Source organism: Anneissia japonica, unplaced genomic scaffold (assembly GCF_011630105.1).
Source record: "Anneissia japonica isolate Jap-2015-1 unplaced genomic scaffold, ASM1163010v1 scaffold288206_len369265_cov204, whole genome shotgun sequence".
NCBI classification, from domain to species: domain Eukaryota; kingdom Metazoa; phylum Echinodermata; class Crinoidea; order Comatulida; family Comatulidae; genus Anneissia; species Anneissia japonica.
In genome coordinates this window covers 324,186-339,508 of record NW_022696227.1, presented here as the reverse complement: position 1 = coordinate 339,508, position 15,323 = coordinate 324,186, and the positions used below count along the sequence as shown (strand labels likewise).

The window sequence follows — 15,323 nt, the reverse complement described above, 5'->3', positions numbered from 1 at the left end:
AAAAATCCAAATATTACTATTTAAAAATAATAATTATGGATGATATTTCCTTTTATTTAACATATATCTTACACCATTTCTATAAACATCATTGAGAGATTTTGATTTCCATTAAAGCCAGGCATACACCATCAGATATTCATCTGTCAGACTCAAATAATTATATTTGATTAAACCATCTCTGATAGTGTATGCTTGAGCATCAGGAGTGTCAGTTCACAAATGTATCAACCATGAACATAAACAAAACTCTAAAACTACTTTTATCAAAATCAAAATTTCAAACACTAATTTAATTATAAAAATCTTTTTTACAGGCTTTTTTTTTTGCTTTGGTTATCAAGAAAATGACAAAAGTATTTTTGTGAAATGAGGGCAGTTACCGAAGCAGCAATGGTGAAAGTATACTTTGACAATGATTCACATTGTATGCTCTATTAATACATTTCCATCTTCCTATATTCAAAGCTGAAGGTAGTTCTGGTCTTGTGCCAATCTCGGCCACTTTATATATTTTATTTATTCTTTCTTTCGACTGGATAGAATTTTCAGTAGCGCAGTACTGCTTTTCAAAATAGTACAGTTTTGTTAACAAAGTTTGAGTTTGGCTCCCCCACCCCCACCAACCAGAAAGTATTTTTGTGAAATGAGGGCAGTTACCGAAGCAGCAATGGTGAAAGTATACTTTGACAATGATTCACATTCACTGTATACTGGTGATTATGGTGAAAATAATGATGCAGATGATGGGGTGTGAAACATTAATAGATATGATCATGGTGATGTTAATAAAGAAATGATAATGATGGATATGATTGTGGCACTGTTGATGGAAATTGAGATAAGGATGTTGGAGATGATGATCAGTGATGGATTCAAGGGGCTTCAGCCAGACCAGTCTCCTTAAATTTATGAATATTATAAAGAAAATGGAAAAAAATGAAAATTATATTCAAATTTAAGTCTGAGAGTGCCATTTCCGACCCACCTAGAGGTCGCATAATCATAATTTGTTTTATCTCCCCAACCATGGTGGGGCTGAGGTGGTATTTACCCCTATTTGTGAAAGTCCTTCCCTGGGCACCCTCTATTTCAAATTCCTGAATCCACCACTGCTGCTGCTGATGCTGCTGATGATGATGATGATGATGATGATGATGATGCAGATGATAATAATGATGATAATGACAATGACTGTGGCAATCAATTTGCAATGATTTTCTAAAAATGAGAACAAAATACAATCTTAATTTATAAAACAAATCTTATCTTTGGCTAACTTCAAATTTCTCATACACTTTACATTTCAGCTAATGACAAGATAATGGGGACGATTTTTGAACTCGTATAAATCTAATTGATTTTACACACTGATTAAGTTTACACTTTTTCAGGGTTTCTATGAGACAGCCAGAGCCAGGATCACAATTCATCTAGCTGAAAGTCTAAGGCACTGCCGTGGCATGTAAACAGAAAGTCAGCACACACTGTGCCCACAACTGTCACCCGAAGCAATTCCGTAGAGAATGTAATCAATTGGTACTAATACTGACAATTCCCAGAAAATTGACAGATTGCATTGCATTGTCAAGTACCAATAGAAAGTGGATTTTCCTTATTTGCTTGGTCATTACTCATACCCACCCACACCAGTATAATGAACATCATCGGCCATATATGTTTTATCCTTCTTTCCTTTACGACCAGAAGACTTTTGTTCAACCGTGGCATACTGATAGTTCATGGTTTTCCTTTCAAAAAATCCACACTGAAAATAAAAACCACAACATAATTGAAAAATACACTCATTGTTATTTTAGACAAAAAATTGAATCTTTTATCAACTACAATTTCCTTTTTTTTAAATACAAAAAAAAAAAAAACATACACTTGATCAGAAGAATAGATAAATATCGAATGTATGAAATGTGATAGGCTAGGCACTTTGACCTATGATTAGTGCCTAAAATTCATTACAAACACATAAAATATAATAATGAGCGAATATCATTGTTAAATACTTGTCCATACCAATTTGAGTCGCTATGAGTATCTTTCCTATTCTTCCTTCATTCTTTTTATATTTATACACTAATTTTTTTTATAACTTATTAATGTTTAAAAAGTTTTTGATTTAAATTTTTTATTTAAATTCTAAGCAATTAGTATTATTAATAATACTAATTTGCTTAATATAAATTTCCTAGACATTCTGTGTACATTGTATGCTCTATTAATACATTTCCATCTTCCTATATTCAAAGCTGAAGGTAGTTCTGGTCTTGTGCCAATCTCGGCCACTTTATATATTTTATTTATTCTTTCTTACGACTGTATAGAATTTTCAGTAGCGCAGTACCGCTTTTCAAAATAGTACAGTTTTGTTAAAGTTTGAGTTTGGCTTTCCCCCCCCCCCACCTCCAAAAACAAATAAAAACCATTGGGAAGTCTTGCCAAAATTAATTAAATATGCCTCTAAAACCCTAATTTGTCATATTTTTCAGGAGCCTCGGGCCACCCCAGAATATTTCTCCCCTAAATTTTACTTTTCACCTCACTTGCCCTCACCTCACTTGCCCTCCCCACCCCCACCAGATTTCAGACGCTGGTGCCACCACTGCTAATGACAATTGAAGCAACTCATCGAAACATTGATGCGAAACACTCTCAACAAAACAACAGTTCCTTACAGAACTATCCATCTATGTGGTGTATTGCAAGCATTTAATTATTGTTAATATTTTATAATGAAATTATTAAATATTGTAATTTTATGTGGTATCATAAGTTAGGCCATTGACATGCACAAATTAAAAATGTTAATTGAATATTTAATATTATTCAGGAATAAAATGTTAGTTTAGATAAAAAATATATCTTTAATTGTATGGGTAACGCAATATCATAATTTTATATATTAAAAAAAACATTTTAGTTCAGTGACTAATCCACTGATAATAGTAACATGACCTCATAATAATTGGACTGTGTATTGTTGCATTATAGTAAGATGATCTGATTATTCAACTGAACATACACTTTTATTTTAGCAGCACACAAAAATTTGGTGAGTTCACGTACAAAATACAGAAAGAAAAACAAGATAATAAATGAATGTGCATTGTATTGTCACAGAGGTATTTTTGCCTTCAATATCTTGTTGTTATGGTGACAATCCAAATAAAACAAACAATAGATATATACTATACATAACATTATTTAAGGCTGACACCACTGAAAGTGTACAATAGACCAAATTAGTCACCAACACATTGTGGTTATAGTGGGTATAACACAACAGTAAAACAAACTGCTACTGTAGGTGGCAGTTTTTTTCGCACAATAATATTGTCTCTGCTCAAATAAATTTTGAAAGTTTTAAAACACTAATTTATTTCCTTGTACATTTTATCCTAGAGTGACTTATCAAAAAGCCTTGGTAAATATTTATTTAATAAACATCGGAAATGGAGTGAAATAACCTGATGGAAATCTTGAACATGTTTGCATAGCCTTGTTGCGTGAACTAATTTGGTCTTTTAAGACAAGTTTACTTGCATCACCATACTAACACCTGACATAAAATGCACTAGTTGATTTACATATCTTAACATTATCAGCAATAAATCAATCAACTTGATTGCTGTAGAGGAACTTTTGCAGCAACATTGGGTTTGTTTTGGCGACCATCCAAAATAAACACAAATAAATGATGACACAGTTTTATCTATTTATTGATAATAATGTGTATTTGTAACAATAAATAAATACACACAAACACATGGACAGATTTTTATCTATTCATTGTTAATAATGTGTATTAGTAACAATAAATAGATAATTTCTGCCATCAAGTTATCTATAATTTATTGTTAATGTGTATGTATTGTTACATAACCTGCAATTTAGTGGCATATCACCCGAAGGCATTTAATTAAATAATTTGGTAAGCAATCGACAGATAACCTTTTGTACTGGAAGCATATTTATGAAGACAATTCTCATGGTTACATGCACAACCATTTTCTCCCAGACCTTTTTAATATATAGTTGAGTAAAGATATGCAAAACAATTACATCATCCAATAAAAATGGTAGTTTTGTGCAAAAAACATATGTGGAACATTTAACAACACGCAAACCTACTGGTGAATTGCCGTGTCTTTCAAAAAATCCAACCTGCAAACATAAGCAAAAGCTTAAAATCCATGTTTAAATCCTACAGTGATTGGTCGGTTTCTTGCAATATTTGATTGTTTGATGTGTTTTGTTTATGAAGATTTACTTTAATGTATCTATATACATAATATTTTTTTTATAGAAACAAATTATTATGATTTCTATTGATTTTTTTTTTACTTTACTGTGTTGCCCTTGGAAGTTGTTTTCTTTTTTCCCCCCACACACAAGGGTAACTTGTCGGGTTTTTTTTTTTTTTGGTCTTTCTCACCGAAAACTAAACTTTACTGCGTTAACCCTTGTCAGTGGATAAACCCAACAAAATGAAATAAGTGATCGAGAACGTAACCTTGAAATCAGAGATAAGAGGGATATACAAAGAATATATTCAGAAAGTAGACGGCAAGGCAAAATTAGGAAGGAAAAAAAAAAAGAAGAGAAAGGAAAAAGAGTGAGGCATAAAATTGTTACACATTATTGCTAACAATTTTTGGCATCCCTGATTGGTCAGTCAAAATTGGCGAGCTTTCTTGATTAGTCAGAGACTGCTACATGTTGAAAACATTGTAGTGAGAGTGTAGCAATTTCATGGAAACCAGGCTTAGTTAAATAAGGGAGACAAAGGTAGTAAGAGAGGAGAAAGAGAGGAGTGGAGTGAGAGTGAAAACGAAAGAGTCACAAATATACAGAAATACAGTACTGATTAACTGAAGCATGCAGAAAAGTTTCTCCCTGAATAAACTGTACTCTTGTACATAAACATTTTTGTCAAACATAATTTTAAGGTCTGGACAGAGCTTAACACAGACAAATAAATAGGCACAACAATTTTTTTGAAAGAACGCTTTGCATAGGTTCAGGGGGAAAGATGCCTGGAAATGTGACCTTCACCACTTATGGAGGTCTTATTACATCAATCTTCTGGCAGCAAGCGACTTCAGGTGAAGCCTCAATTCCAAACTGTAAACAACATGAATCAATCGACCATTCATAAGAAAGTTACTGTAAAAGTCAATCAAAATAGTCTTGGATGAACCTCTCTTTTCTGTAGTTCCTAATTGATTATCAAGATCTTACATTTTTTTCATTTTAAGTAAACTTAGGTTTGGATCAGTGTGACAGCAAACCAGGAGACTCTATTCAATTCCGAAATATGCAATGCGTTATATATCACAGGGGCGGATATTGGGGTGCGGCCGGGCCAGCCCCTGCACCTGCTCCACCCCTTTTGGAATGTAGAAAAAAAGAGAGAAAAAAAGGAAGGAAAAAGAAATAATTGTTTTTTTTCGGGCATCTACAAAACAACAATTTCTCGGGGAAAGCCCTGGACCCCTAGGGTAGTGTTATCTCGATTGGTCCCACCTTTCAACCCTCAATTTCAGACATCTCTGGATCCGCCCCTGCAACATGCACATTCCATATTTCACACAATACCAACATTTGTCTTGATTATCTCTTACAAGTCCATGCGAGGTATAGTACAAGTGATATGTACTAGGACTGTATATGTGTCTAGAAAAATGTCTAAACTTGTTGGGAAAGCTTTCAAATTATCACTTCAACAACATTGATAACATTAATAAACAATTGCCTTACCTTCCACAAGCAGAGAACAATTAAAATAAGAACCAGCAGGCCACCAATCACAGCTAGAAGTATGATCCACCATTTTATAGGGGGTGGGGTGATAACAGATGAGAAATCTCTAACTACGTTAATAGTCAACTGCAAAAAAAAAACCAAAAAAAACCAATCCATTTTACATTTCTCTCTTATTTTATTTATATATTTTTTAAAGATTTGTTTATTTATTGTATTTATATATTTCTGCAATTTCATTGTTATGATTTAGATTTCTGCTTCATATAATGCATTCTTTCATCCTGATTAATTGTCTACATATATATCTATACAAGACCAGCTCAGTAGCGGTGCCAACAGAGGGGGCCAGGGGCACAGCACTAATTGGGGGAGAAGCCAATTACTTTGTGATGGAAAACTGCTTTAAGAAAGTATTTTACAGTCTAAGTGTAACATTTCCGGCCATCCGAGTTGCCTATTCTTAAAATTTACTAAGACTGAGAATTGGCTCCGTCGGAAAATTTGGCCCATTTGTCAGGGACCTTGAAAGATCATCGGGTAATTTTAGATGCAACCACTGGACCACCTCCGAGTTATAAATGATCTTTCATTTTCAAAAACTTTTTTCAGTCTTATAAACACATTCCAATACTTACCGGATAATAATCATTTTTTGTGTCTATTTGTTTTATATAAGAACCATTGCTTATTTCCACTCCTCCCCGCACTATTACATCTATATCTTGTTGATCTATATAATCCTAAAAAAACAAGGATATTTTTTTTTAACTGATATATTTATCCAAATACAATAATGCATTATTTTCAATAAATGAATTGCTTGTTTTCAGTTTCCATATTTTACAAGGAGAAACATCATTTAAATTTGCTTAACATTTGCCATCCTTCAATATAGAGCCTCCATTCTCAACATGGGCCAAATTATGTACATAATTCAATCTGTCGGTGACATAAATTAGTACAATCTTGCGATGACCATCAGGAAACATAAATTAAAGTTGTTTTTTTTCAAATGTGTTTTAATAAAAATATTTGTTATGGTTAAATCGACCATAAACACCAAATAAACAAACCTGATACAAATATCAGTGCATTTCAGTCACGTTATCTATATTTTCTATTATTATAATTTTTATCAGTATTATTATTGGCTTTTCCCAGCAGTTACTGGAAAAGCAATTGTTTCTGTTGTCATTTTCCCTATCTTTGTGCACTGGGTTTTTCCGGCCGGCACTTTGGTCACTTCCCATGCTAGGAACTTTTCCATGCTTTGCCGAAGAATAGACCATATCAAGGATGGGCCTCCTAATATTTAGTATCAATCTAGGGTGGGGTGCATGTGAGGACCAATTAAAGTGATTTAAGGGCAAACAATCTACACCAGATATTTCCAAAACAGGTCAATCAACCTGAATGAAAGTTACAAGGAAGAAATCATTATGTGTTGGGGATGATATAGTTAAGGGTGTAAATTTAAGGGGTCATTTAAATTGTTGAAGTCCCAGACTTAAACATCTCTTTAAAAAATCAATAGGTATAATTTAAACATTGTATAAGAGTTGGTCAAGGTACAGTAAATAAATGATTAAATTTTTGTCACAATCCGGAGTAGGGACAACTCATCTAAATGAAACTTTCGTGTTAGTCTAATTTTTTTTTTTAAGGATTTGTTTTATAGAAAGAGATTGATGATGGGCGGAAATATGCTCTCTACTGAGTGCTATTATTATTCTTATTATTATTATTTTTATGATTATTATTATTATTATTATTATATTATTATTATTATTATTATTATTATTATTATCGTTGATGTCTAATACTACTGCTATAATAATAATAATAATTATAATAATAATATTATCATTATCATTATTATTATTATCATTATTATTATTATTACCATCATCTCCACCAAAATATATGTTTTCAGTCATATAAGTTTGTGCGTGTGTGTGTGTATTAGTGTTTTAGTGTGGTTTTTTTGTGTACGACATATCTCAAAAACGGCTGCACAGACATAACTGAAAATTACAGGGAGTGTTAGGTATAATACAATAAAGAAATGATTAACTTTTGGTGACAGTCTGGAGTAAGGTATGGATATGAGGACCATTTAAATGAAAATATTATATATATATATATATATATATTATATATTATATTTCAAAAACTTATCAACTGATATGAATGTAAATTTTCGTGAAAATTTAACTAAGTTACAAGGAAGGAATTATCAAGTGTTGGTCACGATCCAAATTCGGAGGGTCATTTAAATTTTTAAGGTCTTGGGTGTTTTTGGTGTTCAAAATATCTCAAAAACAGCTGTACAGATCTCTTGTGTCGATTACGGATCATTCAAAGCAAAACGTCGCGGATCAGTTACCTCAAAACTAAACAACTCATGTAAATAAAACTTTTGTGTTGGTGTAATTTTTTTAAAAGATATTGTGGTTGGTGGTTGGAAAGTACATATTGTTGAGGAATTTTTAATAGAAAGAGATTAGCAGTGGGTCGAGATATGCTCTTTACTGAGTGCTCTTGTTGTTGTTATTATTATTAGGCCAATTACTAGGCTATTGAAATTCACTTAAACCAGAAAAAGGATGGAAGCATAAATATTTAACTCTGAATTGTAGCCCCATGATGTAATGAGCAATTGTGGATTCTAAGTCTTATTGTGTACTTGGACAAAGCACAAGAGGGATAAATGAGTATTTTAAGGTAATTTATCCATGTTTGTGTAAAAGAATGTTGTGGAACCTTTGGCGTAGGTTCAGCAGGTCCATTAAACCTGGGCCCCCAAGCTCCAGGGCCCCGATCTATAAGGGCCCTTCCCCATAAAAAATCTAATAAAGCAATTATTGTAACATATAACTATTTGCTTTCTTCCAGCCAAGTAATTTTGGAACCACAAACTCGTTTCCTTTGCACCCATACTTTTACATTTTTCCTAGTAGTAATGTATGATTTATTGTGTCAAAACACTTTCAATATCGATAAAGCTATCATTTTGCTGTCATTAATTGGAATCTTGTCTCAAACTATGTCAAAGTGTGTGGTGTTTATTTTAACAACTGCAGTGTTATTCTATTATATATATAATATATATCATCATCATCGCCGCGCGCGGGCGCGCGCACGCACGCACACACACACACACACACATATATATCATAATAATAATAATAATAATGAAAACTTTTGAAGCGCCCTCCACAAGAAGTCAAAAATATGACAGACAAAAGAACAATACAGTATATGTGGCAGAGCCAAACCAAAGGAGGGATAGGTCGCACAGGCAGATTTCCAATAAATACACAAACGTGAAATCGGTAATTTTTTTCGATTTTTTAAATCTCTAAATCATACATATTAAACATTTAACTTTCATCCTACAATTACCTTTCTCTGATTTATAATCGATAAATGCTCTAAAAATGGTATTTACCAGAGCTTTTCCTAGCATAGACATAAAATCTGATTTTCAAAGCCTTTTTTACATTTTGAAGATAATACTGTCTAGTTTCATAATATGTATAAAACTCAATTTTGAAAACCCTCCTTTGGCTTAGCTCTGCCACATATACACACACAAAGGAAAAAATGCTTTGGAAACCAATGGATTGGTCTCAGATCTGAAAACTGATAAGCAAAAAATAAAATGTACATGTAAGTGAACATCCACAAATCAAACCTAAGCATTCAATCAATACTAATTCTTTCTCAGTTTCATATAGACTACATAATGGTTCCATCCTGTAAGAAAATGTTTTCCCTTAAGCCTTACCTCCAGAAAGGTACTATTCCATAGCCGTGAATTGATGACAATCCTACATGTATCACCATTTTGGACTTGATTGAAGTAACATTTAATTAAAAAGCAATTAGCAGTATTAGATTTGCAATCCTGAAAAAGTTTAAAAAAAAAAATAAAATTTATTAACACTAAGTCTATCATTACAAAATTAATAACTTGTGCAACAACGTACTTTGAAATAAGTTAAACAGTATAGTTTGAATTTTTTAAATATAAATCGGAAAATATTCGTTTGTGCTTGTTTCTTTGCTAATTCTTTTCTTATAAATTACTATGTTTTTAAGACAAATATGAATGAACTGAAACCTTTCAGTTTGTGACTGCATCACAATTTCCCATGTATTCAGGTTTGCTTGTTCCACATCCTGTATCAGTGTTCCTACAGTATCTCTCTTTAATTTTACAAAATGCATGTTGATCCCGAATTTCATGCATCTTTTGGACTATCGTGACATATCAAGCATATCGGCATTCAATATTATGCAAGCAATTAGTCAGTTTATCCAGGTCAGCATTCACAAAATAGACTTAATGTATCTTTTGGCCTGTCATGGAGATTTTTTAGGTTCGCTGTGTGCAAAATATTCATCGCAATGTTTTGCGCAGCAGCTTTGAGCTTTCTGCACACAAGACACAAAAATTAGCTGGCACTATCAAATTAGTGTACAGGCAAAGAATTGTGCATTCACCGATTGACACTGTTTTTTTGGGAGGCGTTTGCTTCTTTGCTAATAGGTATGTGTATGGGCATTTTTATGTGCATATAAACATATATATAAGCAAACCTTTTGTCACTGCTGTTTGAGTTGCTGCTGTTTGGGAGGTCTTGCTTCTTTGCTTATATATAAATACCGTATATATATATATAGACATTTTTATGTATAAATATATATATATAAATATATATAAGCAAAGAATTTTGCATTGTGTTTCATTGTTTTCTATATTTATATGGCTGTTTTTTCAATTTTTAATGGTTTATATATTGCATATAATACTTTTCTTTACAATTTTATTTAAAATTGTAAGGCTCGCATAAAAATAGGCCTTCGGGCCACAAATTGTGACCACATTTAATGTGGATGTTCTGATGAATAAAAGTGCTTCCCCATGTTAACATATGCCACTGTCTATGTTCATAATTCATTTGTCAAACATTAAGGTCATGCCTAGGCTTTTAGCAACCCTGCATCCTTACCAGTTTTATCTTTTCTTTAGACTGTGCTTGTGGTGTTGGGAAAGCCTCAACCTCTCGTCGGTTGCGACGACTTCTTGGGAAGCATGTTTTTACCTGTCCATTTTCATCTTTGCCTCTTGGATACTAAGTATAAAAAGCAAGAATTAAAGCATTTTACATCAGCAAGAAATAGATTGAACTCGTCACAAAAGCTAGTGGGACGTACACTGATACTCCAAAACCAAAACAAACTTAAGCGGTCTGGTGTTTTACACAGTAATTAAATTAAGTATATGCTTTTGCTAAAACTCATCAAATGGTATGTGTATTAGTATTATTATTATCACAGTATGGCCAAGTATGGCGTAAGTAGAAGCATTGTATGGTGTGACAAAATGCAGAAGTGGGCATAGAAATGGGTTGGAGGGCCAAATTTAATGGCCACTTTGCTCATCTATGAAATAAGGGTATGGTTTTTCTGTTCTTCTTTTTTAAGTATGTGCTTATACTCTATGTTAATTACCCGGGAAGATGCATTTCATGTATTTTTGTATATGACTGAATAAATTAAAACCTTGGTTGCTGGTTGAGGTTTGTACTTACTGTCAGATTTAGAACATCAACAGAATTGTCAGGCAAAACACAGTAACTTGAAGATCCCCCGCTTAGAATGGGCTTTTCTGTTAAGTACAGCAACCACTTGCCCGATAAGGTCTCATAAGGAAAGCTGATAGTGACTAACATTTGAGGGACTATTCCGGGTCCGTCATTATGTATCTGGAATAAATGAGAGGAAGAACAATTTTATAATATTAATAATAATTAGCTTTTTTTTAACATCAGAAAACTTAAGTTGTTCTTCTACAAGTCTGTGTTGGAAAGAACCAAAATGTTAAATTAAACAAATTTGAAAGCAAAACCAGTACTGTAAGGCTAACATTCACTTAACAACTATAAAGAAATCCAAAAACCATAATATACAACAATTATTCTTAGTATATGGAAATGTCGACATTTTGTAACCAGGACCCTCCAAAAACCCACACTCCCTGGCGACTCTACCAGGATACCTCACGACTCGGACACTTTGAGACCTGAAATGCTTTGGAAAACCTGCAGCAGAGACAAAAAACAAATTACAAGTCACAAAGTATCCAGGTTACACAATATCTGTCACCCATCTACATGATAAAAAATTAAATCTAAATCAAAATTATTAGCATTAATGGCCAAAGAAAAAATACTGTAGGCCAAAAGAAAAAATAGTAATAATATAAAAACAGTTAAAATGATAGCAACAAAAACAAAAATAAGGCTGTTTATTGTTCCCTATAAAGGTAAAGGTAGTCCCATATTCATTGTTGAATGTAGGGGAATGAGCTGTTAGCCCATCATACAAAGCCTCGGCATTGTGTGGTAGGGTGGCCAGTTCCTTTCCACGCCGCCTGTTTTTCTTCCCCAGTAATGAACCACTGAGTATCCATTTATACTCCTGGGTAGAGAGAGACAAACGTAGATAAAGTGCCTTGCCCAAGGACACAAGCGACTTGCACAACGAGAGTTTTGAACCCGTGACCTCAAGGTTGGGAGTCCAAGCCACAACCAATGTGCCAACTGCTTCTACTCTCTATAAACAGAACCTAAATTATTTGACATTTTTTAACATAAGCTTTCTCTATGCACTCCATGTTACTATTACTCTAGTCAATATATCAAGGATCTATGAAACACATACAGTACTAGACTCCGCAGGGCCGCATTCCATATATTGCAGCAAGTAACCAGCACACCAGAATCCAAACTTACCATTCACCTATCTGGGTGGTGACAACAGGCGTGGATCCGTTTTGCCACTTAATTATAAAAATTTCAATGCATGTAAATGCTACTCATTTATCTATTCTGAAACTGTTGTGCCACCGCCCCGCCTCTCCCCCCTCCCTGTTTGAAAAATTCTGGATCTTCCACTGAATCGAAAGAACAAGATAAATGGGCTTTGCCCCAAAGACATGCAGAGTATTACATCAAATACAACACTACCTTTTGGTTGCTCTACCAAAAAAGGGGTTGAGTCATGTTGAGTGGTCGAGCGGTAAGATAGGGGCTGGAATCTACAGTGCAAGAAGCAAGAACATGACCTCTTGACAAAATGTTATTACTTGACCTCTTGAAATGTTGTGAGTGACCTACCGTCCAATTCTGTTGTACAAGGCTTCCTATCATTTCCAAATTTTCCATTGCACATTCACCTCTGACCTGACCTCCAACCTCATACTGTGGCTTGTCAGGTATCCTGAATAACAAAAGTAGTTATACATATTTCATCATGGTATTCTTAATACTGTACTTCTACCACCACCATCCTCAACATAGTCATAATTACTACTTTCGTCTTCCCCATCCTCCACACAACATCCTACACATCATTTCTGCATTACCAACATAAGAATTGTTTTCATCCTCCTAGATACCACTTTCCATACACTTTATCATCATCCTCCCTCATCTACAAACCTCACCTTTCTACTGATACATCCCCATATCATCTGTATCACTTATCATTATCATTGTAACTTTCACCACCATCAAGGTAACCATCATCACCAATGTCACCTCCACCGCCAACTATCATTGTCAAAAACATCCCCATTATAACGGTTTCCCTGGTAACCCCAAAAACAGCTACTTACGCATCCAATATAAGATCTGTTAAGCTTTCCACTCTTGCTGTTAAAAACAAGCTGTTATCAGCAGGTTTTGTTTCATTTGTTGTGCTGGGGGGAAACACATGGAAAATGTTTGAAAAGAAACATGTATATAGAAATTTTTTAGAAATACTTCATCCATTTTAGTAAAATGAAGTATAATTAAACTCTACTCGATAATATTCCTATGCATCTTGCTAACATTTCTCAAGAAGCACGATGAGCTTGTAATGTGGATAACCAGATGAAAGACTGGTACTGTGGTCTAAATCCTGTTTAAATGCCTAAGGTTCACAGTGAAACTTGCTGTTAACAAGTTTTGCTGCCAGGGACTAGAGTTAACGTCTGACAGGGTTCAATCAGGGCATCAAAGGCAGCACTTGTAATTTTTTCGATAAATTCTCCGATAAATTATCTTAAAATTCCCTTAAAATTTGTTATCCCATCATGCACAATTACAGCAATACAATGTGTTTAACATCAAAACATCCATTCTGTTGACCTAGTAGGCGACTCCTATTTTGCGCGAGATGGATAGGCCTGGGCCTAGGCTAAGAACGAAACCGTTCGGTACTATTCACCCTAGGAAATGTTCTATCACAATGGTGTTTGACTTCTAAATATATATAGGGATTGAAAAGAAGATGAAGAGAATGCTTGCTTTGTTTAATGTGCTTTACAGTACAGTAAACGATCATGGTAGGGATAGACCTACTGTAGGCCGCTGGGTACAGACAGGCATCGTCGACGAACGCAGCCACTGTAGGCTTTTTTATATTTAATAAGCTTGGAAAATTTACTCACTTTATTATTATCAAGGGTTTAAATTACTAGCCTAGAGCTGGGCCCTAGGCCTAGGCCAACTAACTACTAGTTTCCTTTGAAACTAACTACCTAGAATAATTTTTTCATGACCGTTATTCAGAGCTTTTTCTGACAAATTATCTGATTCTCATTCGAAAATTAATCGGATAATTTGGGACCTGTTTTCGCAGCAAAAAATAACAAAATGGCCATTCTCCATTAATTTATGGGATGACAAGTGCTGCGGAAACACGGCCAAAGATGCAAGTTCATACACGGTGTAAGGCGGGCGTAACATACAGCTTATTGCGTGTGAACTAGGCAGTGACATTACTTATTACAGCATCATCAACAGCGTGTACAAACAGTAACGCTCCTGGTTCATAATAGTCTTTAGCATGTACCAAAAGAGGTTGCTGACGTTTTTAATGCCAGCGTTAATACAGGAACATCGTTCGTGTAAACACTTTGGAATTTCAATTCATTGATTAGCTTACGCCATGCGCTAGCCTTACACCATATGTGTGAACACACCCTAAAGAAAACCAAATTATTTTAGCTGCACCAAACTGTTTCCCTTAATTCCATTTTTTTTATAAATTAATATTATAAAATGATTGTTAAAATTACATAAACTTACGTAGTAGCCGTGATATTGAAATCAAGAAATCCTTGATTAGCATTAATCTCTCCTTTCGTTAAAGTTATTGTAGTCATTTTCTGCATAAAATAGAAGGGGATAATGATAAAAATCATATTCATATAATATTTTCTGGTGCATCTTTATTCTCTCCCTTTGGTAATTTAAAATATGAAATACAAGAAATGTTAGTTAAAAAAAAAATTGAATGAATTTTGAATTTTATTTAATTCAATTATCAATATCAAAACAAAACAACGAAACAAAAATGTTAAATAATTTCCAAGTATTAATAAATATATTTGGTAGAGTTATTACTGGCTTTAATAAAATGATTCTATCCAATATATAATTATATTCCAGTTTTGAGGGTGCTGTATAGAAAACAGAAGCTTC

The 15,323-nt window shown here is 33.7% G+C and overlaps 1 protein-coding gene across 1 annotated transcript in view; it reads right to left on the bottom strand.

The window, feature by feature from the left end:
• Positions 1 to 1,246: 1,246 nt before the first annotated feature.
• LOC117101757 (integrin alpha-7-like) overlaps positions 1,247 to 15,323 on the bottom strand; it is a 32,047-nt gene continuing 17,970 nt past the window's right edge. The window contains exons 17-26 of the mRNA XM_033241811.1: positions 14,928 to 15,007; positions 13,469 to 13,552; positions 12,969 to 13,071; positions 11,382 to 11,555; positions 10,800 to 10,922; positions 9,572 to 9,691; positions 6,417 to 6,521; positions 5,776 to 5,904; positions 4,147 to 4,179; positions 1,247 to 1,768 (exon numbers count right to left, since the gene is read on the bottom strand). Coding sequence (XP_033097702.1) covers positions 1,631 to 1,768; positions 4,147 to 4,179; positions 5,776 to 5,904; positions 6,417 to 6,521; positions 9,572 to 9,691; positions 10,800 to 10,922; positions 11,382 to 11,555; positions 12,969 to 13,071; positions 13,469 to 13,552; positions 14,928 to 15,007 — 1,089 coding nt within the window. The 3' untranslated portion in view covers positions 1,247 to 1,630. The remainder of the gene's footprint in view (positions 1,769 to 4,146; positions 4,180 to 5,775; positions 5,905 to 6,416; positions 6,522 to 9,571; positions 9,692 to 10,799; positions 10,923 to 11,381; positions 11,556 to 12,968; positions 13,072 to 13,468; positions 13,553 to 14,927; positions 15,008 to 15,323) is intronic.